The following is an 18155-nucleotide window of genomic DNA, read 5'->3' on the forward strand; positions in this document are numbered from 1 at the left end:
TTCTGCCTGGGGCAACGGAGCAATTCTGATCCCTCCTTTCCAGGTTCTTCAGATTTTCCTTTGATTCTGTGACCTAGTCCCTATCTGTCCCATAAATTCTTTGTTGCTTAAGTCAGTCACAGTCAGTTTTTATTGGCTTGCAGTCAAAAGCCTACGATATAGTGTAGGTCTATATACCTATATACCTATATCAACTTGATCTATCACTTTTCATTGGATAAAATCTATCACTTTTCATTGGATAAAATGAACTTACTCTATTTGCAGGAAGTTAGCCAGATGGCAGTTTTATTTGGCATTGTTATTTATCTAGATTTCAGTACAAAACACAAACAAATTACTTTTAACATGCAAGGAATCTTACATCATTTTACCATTGTTCCTTTCTACTTACTCCCTCCTATCGCAATTTATCTTAACCTAATTACATGCTTTAAAAAAGAAAGAAAAACTTACAGAAAAGAGTCTTTTCTATATCTAAATGTATAGAATATTTTGGTTTAAAAGATTGAATATTAAAAAACTTTTTCAGGCGCACAGAGAATTTTTAGGGCAGTGAGATTACTTTGTATGATAATACAATGATAGATACATGCCATACATTTGTCCAAACCCATAGAATGAATATACAATACGAAGAGTGAACTCTAATATGAACTGTGGCCCTTAGGCGATTATGTGTCAGTGCAGGTTCATTGATTGTAATAAATGTGCCACGCTGGTGGAGCATTTGTAATGGGGGACAGTGGGAGAAGGGACGTATGGAAAATCTCTGGGGACGTATGGAATATCTCTGTACCGTATTCTCAATTTTGCTGTGAACCTAAAACTGCTCTAAAACCGAAGTCTATTTAAAAAAGAAAAGAACAAGAAGCAAAACCTTTTTCTAAACTGTAAGCAAAGCTCACAGTTAATCAATTTCATAATCATAATAATCATCATCCATGTTGATTCTGATGCTGGAGTGCTCTTCAGGTTTTGATTTCTTTTTGGTCTCTTTGCTTTTCTCGGTCAGCTGTAAGTGATGCTCACATTGCCTCATGATCTTCTTGGAAGACATCCAGCTCTCCCCTTGTCTTTCAGCTGGTGCTGCACACTGTCCTCCCCGCACATCTGTCCCCTTGGCCTTCAGGACCTCCCGCGCTCTTAGGAGACTGCAAGTACAATTCCATGGATTTCCATCCAGATACAGGTGCCTGAGGCGAGGTAGCCCCTCCAAGGCTTTGAGGTCTAAGGCCGAGATCTTGTTGTTTCTAAGGTTTAGAACCTGAAGCTGCTTCAGATCCTTGAGCTCGCTCTCAGCAATGTCCTGGATGGCATTGCCTTTGAGATCCAGCCTGGCTAAGGTCCCAGGAAGCCTGCAAAAGCAGAAAACCAGCATGCAAGAGAAAGTCATGACCATTATTCCGTAATTGCAGAGCAACTCAGATTGAGCAACTCGCGCCTTTTCTACAGCTCTGTCCTTTCTGAAGCTAGAAAACAATTTTTTTTAAAGAAGTAATTATAAGTGCAAGCCTCAGTCTTTTCTGTAAGTTTTTAACACTTCCTCATAAGTCTTATTTTCCAACTTGCTGTTTTTTTTCTGGCTCCTAGTCATAAAACTCTAATACTTTTCTTGTTAAATGGGATCACACAAATAAATCAATAAGAAAAGTACTAAGGTCCCATTTTTTCAGTTGACAAAGGCCATGAACCATAATTTATAGAAATAAAAATATGGAAAAAAATGTTCTTAATGAATATAAAAGGCAAATGAAAAAATGATGCAACATTTTTATGTATCAAATGAGAACATGGTTTTGGTTATAAATTTAAAACTTATTGCTACTGAGGGTGTAATGAGGTAAGAACTTAAACACTGGTACTGGGAGTGTAAATTGGTACCATTTGGAAACAATTTGATAACATGTATCAAATTTAAATAATGTCATGCTTTTTGACCTTTGAGATAATAGGAGAAGAAAATAGAGACATATTTACAAATATGTTTGTTACACATTTGATCATATTTATAATAGCAAAAAAAATGATAAAAGACGAATGTCCACTACTGGAAATGAAGAGATAAAGACTACTATGTGATCATAAAAATCATGTTTTCAAATAATTTTTAAAATACTAATTCTGTGAGAATTTTTTAACTATGACTTAAAATCCAGAAGCTATAAAAAAATCGATAAATCAACTACACTAAAAATAATTTTAAAAGAAATTGTGTATGGCAAAAGGCATATACAAAGTCAAAAGACAAATGATAAATTTGGAGAAATAGCTGCAATGTACATCCCAGACAAAGAGCTAATCTCCCTTGAAAAGAAATGTTTTAAATCAGACTGGAAACTTCAACCATACTCAGGAAAGAGAAATAAAAAATAAAACCATGCCATTTCTCACCAATCAGACTGGTAAAAATCCTAATCTTTAACAATACTTTCTGTGAGCAAAGTTGTGAAGAAACAGACATCCTTATATTTAGCTTGTAGGAATCTAAAATAGCACAGCTCCTGAATTTAGTAAAACCTAAGAAAATAGCATATGCTTTTTTACCCTTTGACCCAGCAATCTTACTTTTTGGTGTATACTCTGAAGACATGAATCCACAAATATAAAACAGTGTATGAGGCATTTATTATGGTATTACTGATCATATGAAAAGATTGGAAACAACCAGTACATCAGAAAAGAACTGGTATGCATCCTTAAAAAAGAAAGGAGTTGGTCTCTAATGAACTATCAAAATGGTTTCTAGAAAGTATTGTTAAAGGGGGGAAAAAACCAAGAAGCAGAACAGCATATGTAATATGCTAGTTTTCGTGCAAGAAAAAGGGAAATAAGAATACATATACACATATTTGCTTGTATTTGGGAAAAAAAAAGATAAACCAGTAATGAATAAAAATGGTTACTTATAAAGAATGTTTGGTTCCATATGGTTTTAAATTTTGAATCACATTAATGTTTTATATGTCCACAAAACAAAACAAAAAAGGGAAAAAAAATCAAGCCCTAAAATTGAACACAAGCAGAATCAAACAAGTCTAATTAATTATTCAAAGGTTTATGTTGGTAACATAAACATAAACATATAGAGAAAAGAAAAAGGTACTCTGACTGAACATCCTTAGTGGCTATGTCTTAGAGTTTAAGGATAAAGGACCTGAAAGAAATTTCTCTCAGTATGTTTACTATTACTATTAATGTTAGTAACTAAATTTTAAGACTTTTTAATGAACACAGTAAGACAAAACAAGTAAATATATTAATGTTATTAGAAACCAAGATTTTCACTGTAAAAGAAAAAGGTACAACTACAAAACAGAAGAAGTAAAACCATCTCTAATGTTAACTATGAATTGGAAATGTCCATGTGAATTTATAATTTTCAAAATATATTTTCTAGCTCTGTGTGCTGAAAGGACCTAGAAACAATATTACAATAGAGGCAATATTATACCCTAGTAGTGGCACTGCCCCCATACTATAAGCACACCACACACTCAGATCTTAGTTTCAGAATTCCAATCTCCACTTAAAAAAAAAACAAGGTTTCTTGGAGAAATGGCTGATCCCATATCTGGGGTGAGGTAAGCTAGAACTTCTGAGCCAGAATGCAATACAATGTTTAAAGATTAACGGAATACTCATCAGGATGGCTACTACCAACAAAACAAAAAACAAACAAAACAAAGAAAAACCCAGAAAATGAAAAGTATTGGCAAAAATGTAGAGAAATTGGAACCTGTGTATACTGTTGGTAGGGATGTAAAATGGCACAGTTGCTAAGGAACACATATGGTATCTTACCATATGTATTGTGGTTCCTCAAAACATTATAAATAGAATTATAACATGATCCAGCAGTTCCACTTCTGGGTATATACTCAAAAGAATTGAAAGCAGGGTCTTGAAGAGATATTTAGGCACTCATACACCCGCACTGACTTCACAATAGCTAAAATGTGGAATCAACCCAAGTGTTCATTGACAGATGAATATATAGCATACATATCACATTTTGCTATATGTACATACAATAAATATCATCCAGCTTTAAAAAGTAAATTCTGACACATGCTAAAAAATGGATAAACTTTGAGGACATTACGCTAAATGAAAAAGCCTATCATAAAAAGACAATTACAGTACGATTTCACTTATTTGAGATACCTAGAGTAATCAAATTCATAGAAACAGAAAGTAGAATGATGGTTGCCAGGGGCTGAAGGGAAGGGAAATGAAGAGTTGCTGTTTAATGGGTGTAGAATTTCAGTTTTGTAAGATGGAAGTGTCCTGGAGATCAGCTGCACAACAATATGAAGTCATTTAGCAATACTGATCTGTACACTTAAAAATGATTACAATGGTAAATTTTATGTGTATTTTACCACAATTTAAAAAAAGATAGATAATGGAGTCATGTCTCATGAACACAAGAACAAACTAAAAGGGGCTCCAACTAGCCAAATTTGGGACAATTTGAGCATGAAAATAGACTAGCAACTATAAAGGATCATAACACACTGAATATATTAAGATCCATAAGTCCATAGTGGTACTTAGGAAAAATAGAAAGAAAAGGGAAAAGGGAAAGAAAAAATTCTATAATGTTGGTAGAAAAATTAGAATACAAAATTGAATGATCCCAAATATGTAAAAACAAATTATCATTAGACATAGGCTCTCTGAGCAATTATGGATGCGTTTTTTATTTTCCAGCACACTAAATTTTCAACCTTGAACAAATATTGCTTTATAGTCAAGGGAAATAAAAGTTTTTAAAACTGTGGATAGCAATGTGAAAAATGTCATACTAATGCCCACTGATAAAAAAAATATAATAAAATCACAATTGTGAACACCCAAATTTTCTGCTATACAAAAACTTTATATTTAGTGCCAGTCTTTTCATGAAACACAAAAAGTTGGGAAGTTTTACAGAAAAAAAAAAGGTCCTTTAAAAGGCCCTTCAAATGCTATCCAAATACTATTTACATACAGTGTGAACACATTGGATGTATGTTCATGCCTTTTTAGTATTCAGTGAAATTTATTGTGACATTGCCAGTCATTGATTGTTATGTCAAAGAGCAAAAACAAATGAATTTAATGATGTTTTATGACAGTATCCACTTTGCTTGTTATAGTATTATTCTTACATGAATTTCATTCCAAAAGGTTATCCTTTTAGATTTTTTATTGGCTCTTAGCTTAAAATTTTACCCTTGGGTTTTTATTTTATATTTATATTTTATATTTATGTATATATTTATGTTTACATATTTTATACTTGTATTCATATTCTAAACTATATAGTAAATATACTTACATAAATGCCTCTCATTAGTTGGAATAAAATTTACATAACAAAGATTAAATTACCCGGGACATCACTTCATACATTTTAACAGTTTGATGATTAAATTCACTTGAATTTAATTGCCAAGACAATGTGATTTGTGCACACACTAGCTTCTGTAAGGTACATCTCTCAAAGGTGCACAGAAAGTCTCTAATGTATAGCTTTCCCCCCAACAAAGGAAAGATTGACTATTAACAGACTGTGTAGCAACAAGCAAGATTCTGTTTTCATTGAGAGTACAAGAAAGCAAAACTGGAAAAAGATATGATAGAGTAAACCTAAAATGGAAAAAGTCCCTACCCATTAGGACGTGGGTTCTAACTTTGACCGATCATTCCATTAATATTTACCAGTATGTGGTTTTAGGTAGGCTATTTCACTTCCTAAAACTTCTAATTTTCCATCCTAGAGATGAAAGTTCTCAGTACACAAAAGTCACATAATAAATGTTAGCTAAAGAAAATAAGCAAGCCAAGTTTTCTTTGAAACAAATACGATTATTCAGTTCTGGGCTGAGTAACCAAATATTGCACCTGTTCTCAGGAGTACATTTTTTTTTCTCTTCCTCTTGTTTCTATGGACGTTATAGCGAAAATGAGATCGGAAGAAAAAAACACTAATTTTCCTGGTTTTGTGACTTTCGGGCAGTCATTTATTGCTTAGATATAATTTATCTTTGTAATTCTGATTTCTATGAAAAGGTAGCCCTGATTTTAAGACAAACATGTTTCTAGAAATGCTATATGTTCTTTGGGTAGTTGTTGCTTTTTAGGCTAAAAAGAGGCCTATCCTATTTTACAAGTAGATGGCACTTGAGTATATGTAAGATAAAATGCTAACTGGACTGCGTTAGTTTGTAGAAAGCTGTCCTGGATTTGAATTATCCAAAGAGTGGATAAAGAAGAGATGATGTGATACATTTGTTCTCTGAGCTGCAGATGGGTGAAATGTGAAGCAGCAAAGGAAGGCGATCAGACTTCTAAGTACTGTAGTGTACTGCCCACAGTAGGGTTAACCTCAGAGGCCGGTGATCCTGCGATGATCACACATCCCGGCTGTGCAGTTAGACTACTGTGCTAAACCTGCCGCTGCCACTTACTGATGATGTGACTTTGAGCAAGTTTCTTGTTTCCTCTTGACAGTAACATCCTAATCTATAAAATAATAGGTAAAGCAATGTACCTACCTTCACAGGATTGCTGTAGGGAACAACGAATGTATGTGAATTCCCCGCTGATCTTAGTACTTAATGAATGTTAGGTGTTACTTTCTACCTCAGTTACCTCAGTTTTTTGCCTCAGTTATCGAGGCAAATAGGGTAGACTATCATTCTTGATGAAATGTAGAATGCAAGGTGGAAAAGAAGGATTTGTGAAAATAGTTTGTGATAGAAATAAATTGCATGTGTTTATTACAGTTTATACAAAACTGAATTTTAAAGTGTAACTGTGTCTGAATAAGAAGTGTGGGGGGGATTGGGAGAGAAAGAGAGAGAGAGAGGAAAAGAAAGGGTGTACTGTTTAAAGCTCATAAATAAAAGTTTTAAAATTCAAATATTTTAAAAAATTCAAATAGATCACTCTTGTAGAGAGTGATTTTTAAATTTGAATTTAAAAATCACTCTCTACAAGAAGTTTACTCTCATAGCCGGCCAAGTTCTTTGACAGAGCAGACAGGTATGTTGTTTAAGTTAAGTCTCACAGGAAGAGCCCATTCCCATCTCATGTCACTTGCCCCACTGCCTTTGCCCACTAATTCTCAGCCCTGGTTGCACAGTAGACACATCTGGGGAACTGTTTAAAACTACTGATGCTTGGGCCCCAACCCCGAGTGTCGGATTTAATTTGTTTGAAGTGAGGTCTGGGCATGAGTATGATTTTTTTTTTTTGAGTTTTTCAGATCATTCTAATGTGAAGTCAGATTTGAAAATAATAGCTCACTCAGGCTTGCAACTCTATTATACACTCCATTGGGTAGAAACGCGGGGCTTTCTACAGTCACTTATTAAAACACAAATATGCTAGCAGGAGTAAATAAGTAAGCTATTTTTTACTCATTAAAGTTAGCAGCATTACTTAACCAAATGCTGTCTAAAAGTAACCTGAATAGAAAAATCAACTGAGTTCTCAATTTTGCCCACAGCTGTCATAGCCTCTGAGAATCCTTGTGTGATAAAGTCACTCCCTAGCCTGTTTTATGTTTTTATTACACACATGATTTTTTTTTTGAGTAAAGATATGCAGTAGCAAAATAGCTTGAAACATAGTAATTATTTAAATAACAAGGGTTAGAATTTTGGAACTCAGCAGGCATATTCTTGCCTTGGTGGGATTTGTACCGGCTCTTCTGTCTGGAACACCTTTTTCCCCAAATTGCTTCATAACTAATCTCTCATCTCCTTTCAGTCTTTGCTCAAAAATTGCATTTTCATGAGAGCTTATCTTATTTAAAATTTCAACCAGGCACCCCCACTCTATAGTCTTGAATCTAGTAATCCTGCCCTTTTTTGTTGTCATGAACTCTAACACCTAACACCATCTAAATATTACATACTTTACTTATACATTATGTGATTGTCACTCTTTCCTTGCTAGAATTTAAGCTGTACAGAACAAGAAGTTTTCTCTCTTTTAAATGAATGCATCCCAAGTACCTGGTAAAGTAATTGGCACATGGTAAATGCTCAAAACATATTTAGGGAATTAAATTAACTGTGTGCACATGCTGTGCATTAAAAGAAATTGATTACTTTCAAATCACCCTGAATTATATATTTTAAAACATGGATTTCAGTTGGAAAATCATGTTTTGATGCTTTGTACTGAGTAGTACAGTTACCATACTGTATAATGAAGTCTCTTTTTTAACTAGAAAAAAATTAACACCTGTAAATATCAAAGATAATTTTTCTCTTTGTCATTGGTAAGAAAAATTATTTTAACTAACAATGAAAATAAATAGCATGCCATAGGATTCTACATAAGCCAGAAGCTGGTATATTATGAGAAATAATAATGATAATAGGCAGGCAAGAAGCCTTTTCTATAAAGTGATAAAAGGAAAAATAATCCACTGGTAGGCACATATAATAAACAATATAACTTATTTTTAGAGAGAATAATAGTGCTGTATTCTACTTTTTTATTTATTTATCTACTTTAAAATGTAGAACATAGGAAAAAGCTTAAAAATAAATAGGGTCAAAAAAATAAATAGGGTCAATTAATGTAAACATGTACACTAGATTATGACTGTTTTGGGGGAACAGTGGGTTGGGTATAGAGGGAGATATTTGGAAAGAGAAATTAAGTGTCAGAGTATGAGGGTGTGTGTGTGTGTGTGTGTGTGTGTGTGTGTGTGTGTGTGAGAGAGAGAGAGAGAGAGAGGTGTGAAGAGACAACCAAAACCAGAAGGTAAGGCCAATACAAATGGCCTCGGACACTCACAGACACGCAGAGAATAAGCAGGGCCAGTTAAGTCCTTTAAAGATCACAGCACTAAGAAGGATATGAGGCTCACAAGTAAGTAATTCAAAATAAATATGTATAATATTAAATTGTACAGTTTTATTTTTTCCCATAACTACTATTTCAATGCTTTTTAAAGAATAAATATCTTACTGCATTTCCCCCACCCCCACCCCCATTTTGTTGCTCATGTTCTTGCTTTGCTAATGGCTCTTCTGCCCTGGGTTAACCCAGGCCATATACTTAGAAACCGAAACACACCTTTTACAGGTAATATCTCCGTATCATGTTTGTTAGCACACTTCCCCAAAGCAGCATTGCGTATTTTCACATCTAAATCTCATCCATTGTTGTCTTGGCCATGGGCAAAATAATAAATTAAGTTAGTGCAGGCCTCAAATTGAGGGCTGGAGATTCTAATCCCTTGTTTAAAATTTCTACCCCTCAACCCTTGGGTAGCTTCGGTCAGATCATCTTTGTTTGCTCTGACTAATGTTCTTGCTTGTCTAGTGTGCTCCGTGCCCCAATCTTTGGAGAACCTTTATACTAGTGACCATAAATGGCACCGCTCACTTACCTCAGAGGTATAGATAACAGCAAATTCTGCTCCAGGGCCAGATTAGAGAGCTGGGAACACCTCTGCAGGGCTCCTGCTTCGAACAGGCTGACAATGTTGTTGTCCAGAAACAAATGTTTCAAGTCTCGGAGGTCCTGAAAGTCTTGCACTGTAACTCTCTGAATGAGATTATTGCTAATATCAAGCTTCTGTAGCCTTGCCGGAAATCTGAGGGGCAGCATTTGAAGCTGGTTGTGGGACAGCTCAAGAGTGGTTAAATTGGCAAGGAGCTGTGCCCCATCGATGGAAGAGAGAGAATTTTCTGACAGGTAAAGATGGGAAAGGTTCTCCAAGTGTTTCATATCTCGAAACCGTACCACTTTGAGCTGGTTTCTCTCCATCTTTAAAGAGACCAAGGATTTGGGCAGATTAATAGGAATTCTCGTCAGAAAGTTACCACTGAAACTGAGAAACTGCAAAGACTGTAGAGAAGTAAAGAAGATAGCTGGTATAAGATGCAGTTTATTATTCTCCATGCTCATATGTTTCAGATGGGGAAGAGCCGGTGGTCCAGCTACCGTCTCAATATTGTTCCCATCCAACATCAAACTTTGCAAACTGGCAAGGGAGGAGAAGATATCAGAGAGGGAAGATATCAGGTTGTTTTTAAGTTCGAGGATTTTTAATTTCTTCAGTCCTTCAAAATCAGATCCGTGCAGGACATATATGGAATTATCATTTAGTTTTAACACTTCAAGACTGGCTGGGAGAGCACTGGGGACTCGTCTGAGCTTATTTTTCCAGAGTTCCAAGGTCTTCAAGGTACCCAGAGCTTTGAAGGTATCATTTTCTACTGACTCTGTTCCACTGGCCAGAAGAATAAAATCTTCTAGAGCCAACATTCGGCTCAAGTTAGATAGCTAAAAAAACCAAACAAAAAAACAAAAATAAACAAACAAACAAAAAAGGCAGAAGTGGGGAGCGGGGAGAAAAGCAATAAATTAAAATTGTGTGGGGAAAAAAACCATATGTATAATCATTCAATACTAATGATATTTCAGATGTCCTTTTAGGATCTATTTTAAATTACCTCTTGCAAAATGATGAAAACTCATATCCTGACTTTTTATTTATGATTGCTAACAGTGTAAGATATCAAAAACATTTTATGCACTTTCACACACTGTTCTTAGACATGCAATATTGGGCAACTTTTGCTGTATGTTCTCTGACCCAGCAAGTTTACCTCTAGGTAGAAGTATCTATAATTGCACAGTGATTTATGGGATAAGAAGTTCCTTGTTGTGTCGTCTTATAATAGCCCCAAATTGAAACAATCTGGAAATCTTTCACCAAACCATTAACAGTTGCTAACACCAGGGTGTAAGATTACAAGGGATTTTCATTATCTACATTTTGCATTATTTGAATTTTTTTAAAGTAGAAATTACCTTTGTTTTTTTTAAGCATGAAAAATAAAAATTTTAAACGTTATCTGCTATCTTTTAAACGTTATCTAAATACTGCTATCACTAGGATGAGCCTATCAGAGAAAATTTTTTCTTGCCCTTGTTGAATACCTACAAGTGTGAAGTGGTTTTTCTCTATGTTATCATTAATTCTCCTAATAACACTCAAGTTTGCTGTTGTCAACACTGGCTTTTAGATGAGGAAATTAGAAGTTAGTAAGTGAAAGAATTGAGAATTTCAACAAACTCTGTTGGACTCCAAAGACCTTTCTTCCTCAGCTCACCATTTTCTAATGCATTTTCTATTGCATTTGTTCTACAACTAATGTTTTTTTAAAAAACTCAAGATCTGGACACATCATATAATTTTAGAAAAGCAGAGATTTTAGAGATTATCTAGTCCAAATCTTCCATTTAAGAGATGAAGAATTTCAGTACCGCTCCAAAAAAAAAAAATATTAAATGACCTGTCCAAGACTCAAGTGTTCTTTAATCTCCCAGGACTCCGTTCTGAAGTCCCCTTTTCTAGGCTTTTCTTTCATATAAAGTAAGAAACAACTTTAGACATAGATCTTTACTTCTTGGACTGTTGATCTCCCGAAAGAAGAACTTCCACTTCTGAGTGACCACAAACTCTAAAATATTGCTGATTACGCAGCAAATATCAGAGATGACGTGCATCTGAATGGGCAATTTATTTGGGGAATAGACAAGTAAAGTGTGGTGTCTGAGCTGCAATCTGTTAGTTTGTCTTGATTTCTATTTGTAAATTATACAGACTGGCCTAAATAGTAAATATAGTAAATAGTCCGTATTCTTAACCGAATCCAGTAGATAGTTGTTTTCTCTTATTAAACATAGAGAAACTGTTTCTTTTTATCAGAGTCAATGCAGACTACTTTTGATTATTTATTAAAATGGCTACCTTTATTTAAGTATTTACTATGTTTATCTTTACAAAGCCCTATGTGTAAGCATGATTATACCCTTTTCTCAGAGGGGAAACTAAGGCTCAAAAGGCGAAATAACCTGTCCAAATATATCTATATAGCATGTAGAAAAGTTGGGGTTTCAATCCAGGTTTATCTTACCCCAACACATGTATTTTTAACCTTAATCACTACAATATTCATTTAATTGAAGAATATAGTTACAGTGGCACAAACAGTGAGGAAAATACCTACTGATTTTTAACTTTTCAGTTGAGTTTGCAGAACTCACAAAAGAAAAAAGTTCTGCCAGACCTGTTTTTCCATTTTTCCTGGCCTAAGCATGACTGTGCTCAATGAGATGTGGAAAGAGATGCTTTTGTCCTAGAGCTAACCTTGGGGCTGCTGGCAGTTTTTCCAATGTTGCTTAAAAAGCAAGGCAAGTATGGCTTGGCATTAATAATTAGGCATAGGAGGCTTATCTAGGTATAATTCCTGCAATCACAGTTTTACAGTTTAGTTAGCTAATACATATGTACATAAAAGTTACTATAAAATATGAAAACTAAAAAAAAGGAGGGAAGTAAAATGAAGTAGAGCAGAAGGGCAACTCCTACTGGCTTCCCCATGAAAGGCTTTGTTTCTGGTTTCAATTCTGGGCAGACTGTGCTCCGAGCATTAGAGGGTCACACACTATTTCTGAACTTCTTATAGGTCTAAGGTACATACAAAACTGACATACTGTCACAGTGACTACCTCAGACATGTGTGAACAAGCCAGCAAAAAGTTTTCAAAACAATGTTGAATTTTTTATTCTGATCATCAAAACACTTATTCTCTGTAAATGATTTTAAAATTCTGCAAGGTATGGAGAGAATATAAAAATAATCTATAATCCCCTACTAGGTGATAAACCCTGTTTATATATTTCTTACCTAGGAGTAATTTTAAGTAACTTCTTTTCTTCCACAAAAGATATAAAGTGCAACCATTGTAAATGCCCCACATAAAGACATTCCTATTTGTCTTCTAAATGTAAGAGCTAAAACTATAAACCTCGAAGAAGAAAATATGGGCATAAATTTTCATGACCCTGGGTTTGGTAAAAGCTATTTTAGATATGACATCAAACAAACGTGACACAAGCAAAAATAGACAAATTTGACTTAATCAAAATTGAATACTTTTGGGCTTCAAAGGACACCATCAAGAAAATAAAAGATAATCCACAGAATGAGAAAAATTTTCACAAATAATATATCTGACAAAAGATTTATATTTATCATATATTTAAAAACTCTTTCAACTCAAAAATAAAAAGACAAAAAGCCTAATTAAAAATGGGCAAAAGATTTTTATAGACACTTCTTCAAAGAAAGTATACAAATGGCCAATAATCATATGAAAGATGCTCAACATCATTCGCCATTAGTGATATGAAAGTCAAAAATATAATGAGATATATCACCTGACCTCACTAGGATGGCTGTGGTCAAAAAAAAAAAGATAAGAAATGCTACCAAGGATGTGGAAAAATTGAAACTGTCATACATTGCTGTGGAAATGTAAAATGATGAAGCCACTTGGAAAAGTCTGGCAGTTCCTCAAAATGTCAAACATAGAGTTACCATATGACCCAGAAATTCCACTCCTAGGTATATACCCAAGAGAAATGAAAATATATGTCCACACAAAACATGTACATGAATGTTCATAGCAGCATTATATTCATAATAGCCAAAAAGAGGAAACAACCCAAATGTCCATTAACTGATATATGGATAAACAAAATGTGGCATATACAATATTATGTCTTTAAAAAGAAGAAAATTTGGACATATGCTACAGCATGGATCAACTTTAAGGACATTTTTTAAGTGGAAAAGCCAGTCACAAAAGACCACAGGTTTAGGGAGGAAGATTGAATTCAGTGTATGGCATGTTATTGAGAGAGAGAGATCGCGCAAGAGCGAAATCTAGCAGACAGCTGAATAAGACTGAAACATGGGGGAAAGGTATGATAGAAACTCAGTTATGGGAGCCATCATCATGTACATAAAGTCACCTAAGGAGAATGTGCATACTAAGAAAAGAGATGGCTGATGATTGAGATCCTCTGGAAAAGCCAAAAACTAAAGGGCAGTGGAGAAAAAGAAACGTATAAAAATGGCAGAAAAGAAATATCAGGGAGGAATAATGAAGACATAAAATTGTGGTGTCATGGAAGGCAAGAAAGTAGCAATTTCAAGAAATAGGATTGAGCCAATGTCTGAGAGAGAACAGTTTTAGTTGTGTGGAGTAGGTAGAAACCAGACAACAGTGAATTAAAGAATAAACAGAAGAAGTGGAGACAGTAAATACAGACTACCCTTTCATGGAGTTTTGCAAATAAAGATAGTAGCAAGAGGAGACACAGGATTAAAATACTTTTATTTTTATTGTAGTGAAAAGCACATTTTTATAGGCCAGTACAGAAAGCAACTAAAGATGTGGGAGTGGGGAGAATAACAGAGCAAGCTTTGGGGGCAGGTGAGAAAGATGGAATCAAGGGCATGGGAGGGAGGTTGCCTCGAACAGAAGGAGAGATATCTCATCTTTTCTGAAGGAAAGAGTTTGCAGAATTGGATAGAGACAAGTTAATACACAGCAGGAATTGAGGGAGATCAAGAATAATGACCTTGGTTTTGTCATAATTTGTCAATAAAATGGAAGGCCAGCCATTTGGTGAGTGAGAATAAGGAGAGCAGGGATTGAGAAGGCAATCCAAAACTATACTGAAGTTTTGGAAGATGTGGAGGGAATATAGGGAGAACCTGACAAAGAAAAATTGAAAGGACAGATGGGTAACATTGAAGACCCCGATGAGGTTGGAGACCTTGAATTTGTGGTGATTCTACAAATGTGTGATGGTTCTAAACACCACACACACACACGCACACACACACGCGCACACACACACACACAGAGGGGTTGTGTAATCCTCTCCAGCAGCATCCATATACTCAGGTACAAGAGAAATAAAGGAAAATGATCACCCTAACTTAAGACTGTGGCTTTGCTGGATAAGTGTTGAGGTAATTCATTATGGGATACAAAACAGGGAAAAGGTAGAAAGACAGATACGAAATAAATTGATTGGGTAGATCTAGGATTAGAAGTCTCCATGAGATAGAAAGATAAATGCAGATTAGGACAGATGAAAGGAAAGGAGATGAGGACCAGAGAGGGTATGGGAATTCAAGACTTTTGTTTTAGGTATAAAGTTTTAGGTATAAAGCGGATTATGACATAACCAAGACAGTAGATGCCTATGGTAATAGATACTGTTTTATGAGTTTAAGGAAGGATGAGACTTGGACATTGGACACTGAAGGCACTCAAGACATGCAGGGTTTAGGATGGAGAGGAAGACTAGAGCCAAGAGAGAAGGGAACAGGGCACAGTATAAGACACACAGAAGAACAAAGAGTTTTTTACAGCCTGATGGAATGCACCTTCAAAGAAGCAGAAATTTTTTACAGATAAATTGATAAAGTTCCTTTTTTCTTGATGGCAGGAACTGTGTATTTTTCTTTTATTCACAATCCCAAGCACAGTTAAATTACTGTGTGATGGTTCCAAACACCATACATTGGGGTGCCAAAAAAATGTATACACATGACTTGTATTAGTCTTTTGTTATTGGCACATATTGAGTATTACAATTTTAATATAGTTTTTTCCTCTCTTAAAATGTGCATACATTTTTTGGTACCCTCTGTGTGTGTGTGTGTGTGTGTGTGTGTGTGTGTGTGTGTGTATACATATATATACACACACACACATAATAGAAACATTTTAAATTGTGACATGTATACACATATATGTGTATATATGTATTTGTGTATACATGCATACATGTGTGTGACGTGTGTATGCATATATTTATATACATAGATGCATATATATGTATATACACACACACACACACACATAATTTCTATTGCAATTAATCTGAAGAGACATTTTAAGGTATTTTTTTGTCTTTAATTTAGGCATTGTATTCTACAATTCAAACCAAGTACACAGACTATACATTGTATTCACCAAATACAGTGAAATATGGCCATTTAAAACCTAAGGGTTTTGAAAAGAGAAAGGAGAAAATATTACTGCTCAAAGCTTTTTATTTCCTTCATAAAACAATTCTGTGTTTCATCAACGTTTCTGCTGGGAACTGTCCTTCCAAGAGACAATTAACTGGGTTCAAGTCAGGGAAGTGGCAATACTGCGGTCCAATGAACCTAAACCAATGACAAATGGACTGATTCAGTCCTTAAACTTGATAAGAGAGTCATAATTTCATCTTACTGGCTGCCAAGCAGCAGTGTGGAATCATGACCAGGCTTAGTTGACCCCTAGCATCTCAAGTCCTTAGAACAAATATTTAAGCATCTGGTCCTTTAACCAGGTGTTTGGCTTGAATGCTGAGACCTGACCGGGTCACACTTGCTCTCTGGCATTGGGCACCACTGGATTAGGAGAAGAAAGTAAACAGATGACAACTAGGCAATTGTACTGCATAAGCCTCGAAATAAATACCACGCCACATATTTTAAACCCTCTGTGTTCATATGCAACTACGAGTACGTTAAAATTTCTTTACCAAATGAAAGGAGGAGGGGTCTCTATTTAAAGGGAAAGAACATTCACCTGTTGACTTTGTACGTGGATCACAGGGAGGCATTTCCTTATTTTAGGATGTGGATCAATGAGGTAGAAGCAGTGACCAGTAAAGGCAAACTCAGAGAGCGATAGAACTTTCCATCTAGAAGCTGCCTGGGATCATCTATCTAACCCAGCCTTCTCACTTCATAAAGGTAACAGTGAGGCCGAGATTTTTAGTAAGCGAACTAAGGTGAGAATCCTAGTCTCTTGATCCTTTTTTCAAAATAAAAGTAAGACAAATCTATAGCACTCTTTTCAGCGTCCTCTGAATAGGTAAGCATACAAATAAAAATCATAATTAAAAGTACATAGAATGAGAACTGCAGCAACATGGCAAAACAAAAACATGCATTTCTTCTGCATAGGTTTCCACAAAGATACTAATGCTTAGCTGCATAGAAGGTCTGTATGAATAATTCTTGTGTGCTGGGTACGTCTTGATAGTCTTATAATGCTCTAAGTATCATCTGCCTTCTATGGCAAAAACAAAGCTACGTTTTTCCCTTAAAGGACTTACTCTTAATCCTGGAGACATAAAGTAGCCATATGCTCTCAAACTCTTTTTGTTCAAAAGAGCCCTTTCTTTACTTTTTCTTTGCAAAAACACAATCAGACATTTTTTAAACAAAAACTGAAATAAAATATCAATTATAGATTCTGGTTTTTTGTTTTTGGGGGGCTTTGGGTTTGTTTTTGGTTTTTTTTTTGGCTGCTTCCCTAAATAGAAATATCCAGAGGCACACACCCATCTCCGTAATACAGAGCCAGCTGGTAGCTGGTGCAACTACCCAAACTTAATATGTTTTGATTAGTTTTTGAGTTTTAAGTTTTAACCTTTGAGTTTTAAATGTTGACTATTTAAATCAAGTTGAACGATTCCACACTCACCCCTTACCCTGCCACGTAAAATAAAGTAGCAGCAACTTGAATGAATGAATAGTTACCTGAAGGTGTTGAATTTTGCTATGACTGATGTAGAGCTTCTTGGTGGCGGGAGGAATGGCCGATGGCAGCTCCGTCAGCCTGTAGCATTGCACCGACTGCACGTAGTCGCAGCTGCATTTGCCAGGACAGTTTGGATGGAAACCGTCACTGAGAGAGAGTAAAACAAGGAACACATAAAGAAGAGGCATCTTCCAAAACAGGGCTTCTCAGGTAACAGGCGAGTGTTTAGGTGATGTCTCACTCTTTATACCACGAAATCGGATAATAGAATCTTATGAATGTGTACTCTGTCAATGTAAGATGACAGGAAAGAAAAAATTCTCCATTTGCCTGGGTTAAAATGTTAGCAACCGTTACAAAGAGGAAGGGGCTTAAACATTGATAAGCTGCCTTAATATCTGTAGGTGAGCAAAACCCTGTGTTATTTATGGCTTGAAAGGCTAATCTGCAAACACCTCTATTATCTGTGGTTTCCTTGTTTTGTTAAATGTGACACTAGGGAATTAGTGGGAAAAGACAAAGAGCTATTTTATAGGGGGCTATAAAACCTTTGAATTTTCTCTGACCCCATATCAAAACCATTTTTGTAGGACTGCAAGGGACAGGTGTTTTCTTCTCACATTAACTAGTATGGGAAAATAGCCAGGTTTTCGATTCATTATTGTTGTTTCAGTAACATTTTATTGCTAGGTGAAACAATAGGGTAAAATGGAGAGAGATTT

General features: G+C 35.3%; 1 protein-coding gene across 1 annotated transcript; it reads right to left on the bottom strand.

The window, feature by feature from the left end:
- Positions 1 to 263: 263 nt before the first annotated feature.
- LOC308494100 (nephrocan-like) lies at positions 264 to 17621 on the bottom strand (the record flags this gene model as incomplete). Its single annotated transcript, XM_081041381.1, has 3 exons — positions 264 to 1358; positions 9404 to 10302; positions 17433 to 17621. 3 exons carry the CDS (start codon positions 17619 to 17621, stop codon positions 911 to 913), a joined length of 1536 nt encoding a protein of 511 aa, XP_080897507.1. The 3' UTR covers positions 264 to 910.
- Between the last annotated feature and the right edge of the window lie 534 nt (positions 17622 to 18155).

Source organism: Rhinolophus hipposideros (genome assembly GCF_964194185.1).
Source record: "Rhinolophus hipposideros genome assembly, chromosome: 3".
Classification (NCBI taxonomy): Eukaryota; Metazoa; Chordata; class Mammalia; order Chiroptera; family Rhinolophidae; genus Rhinolophus; species Rhinolophus hipposideros.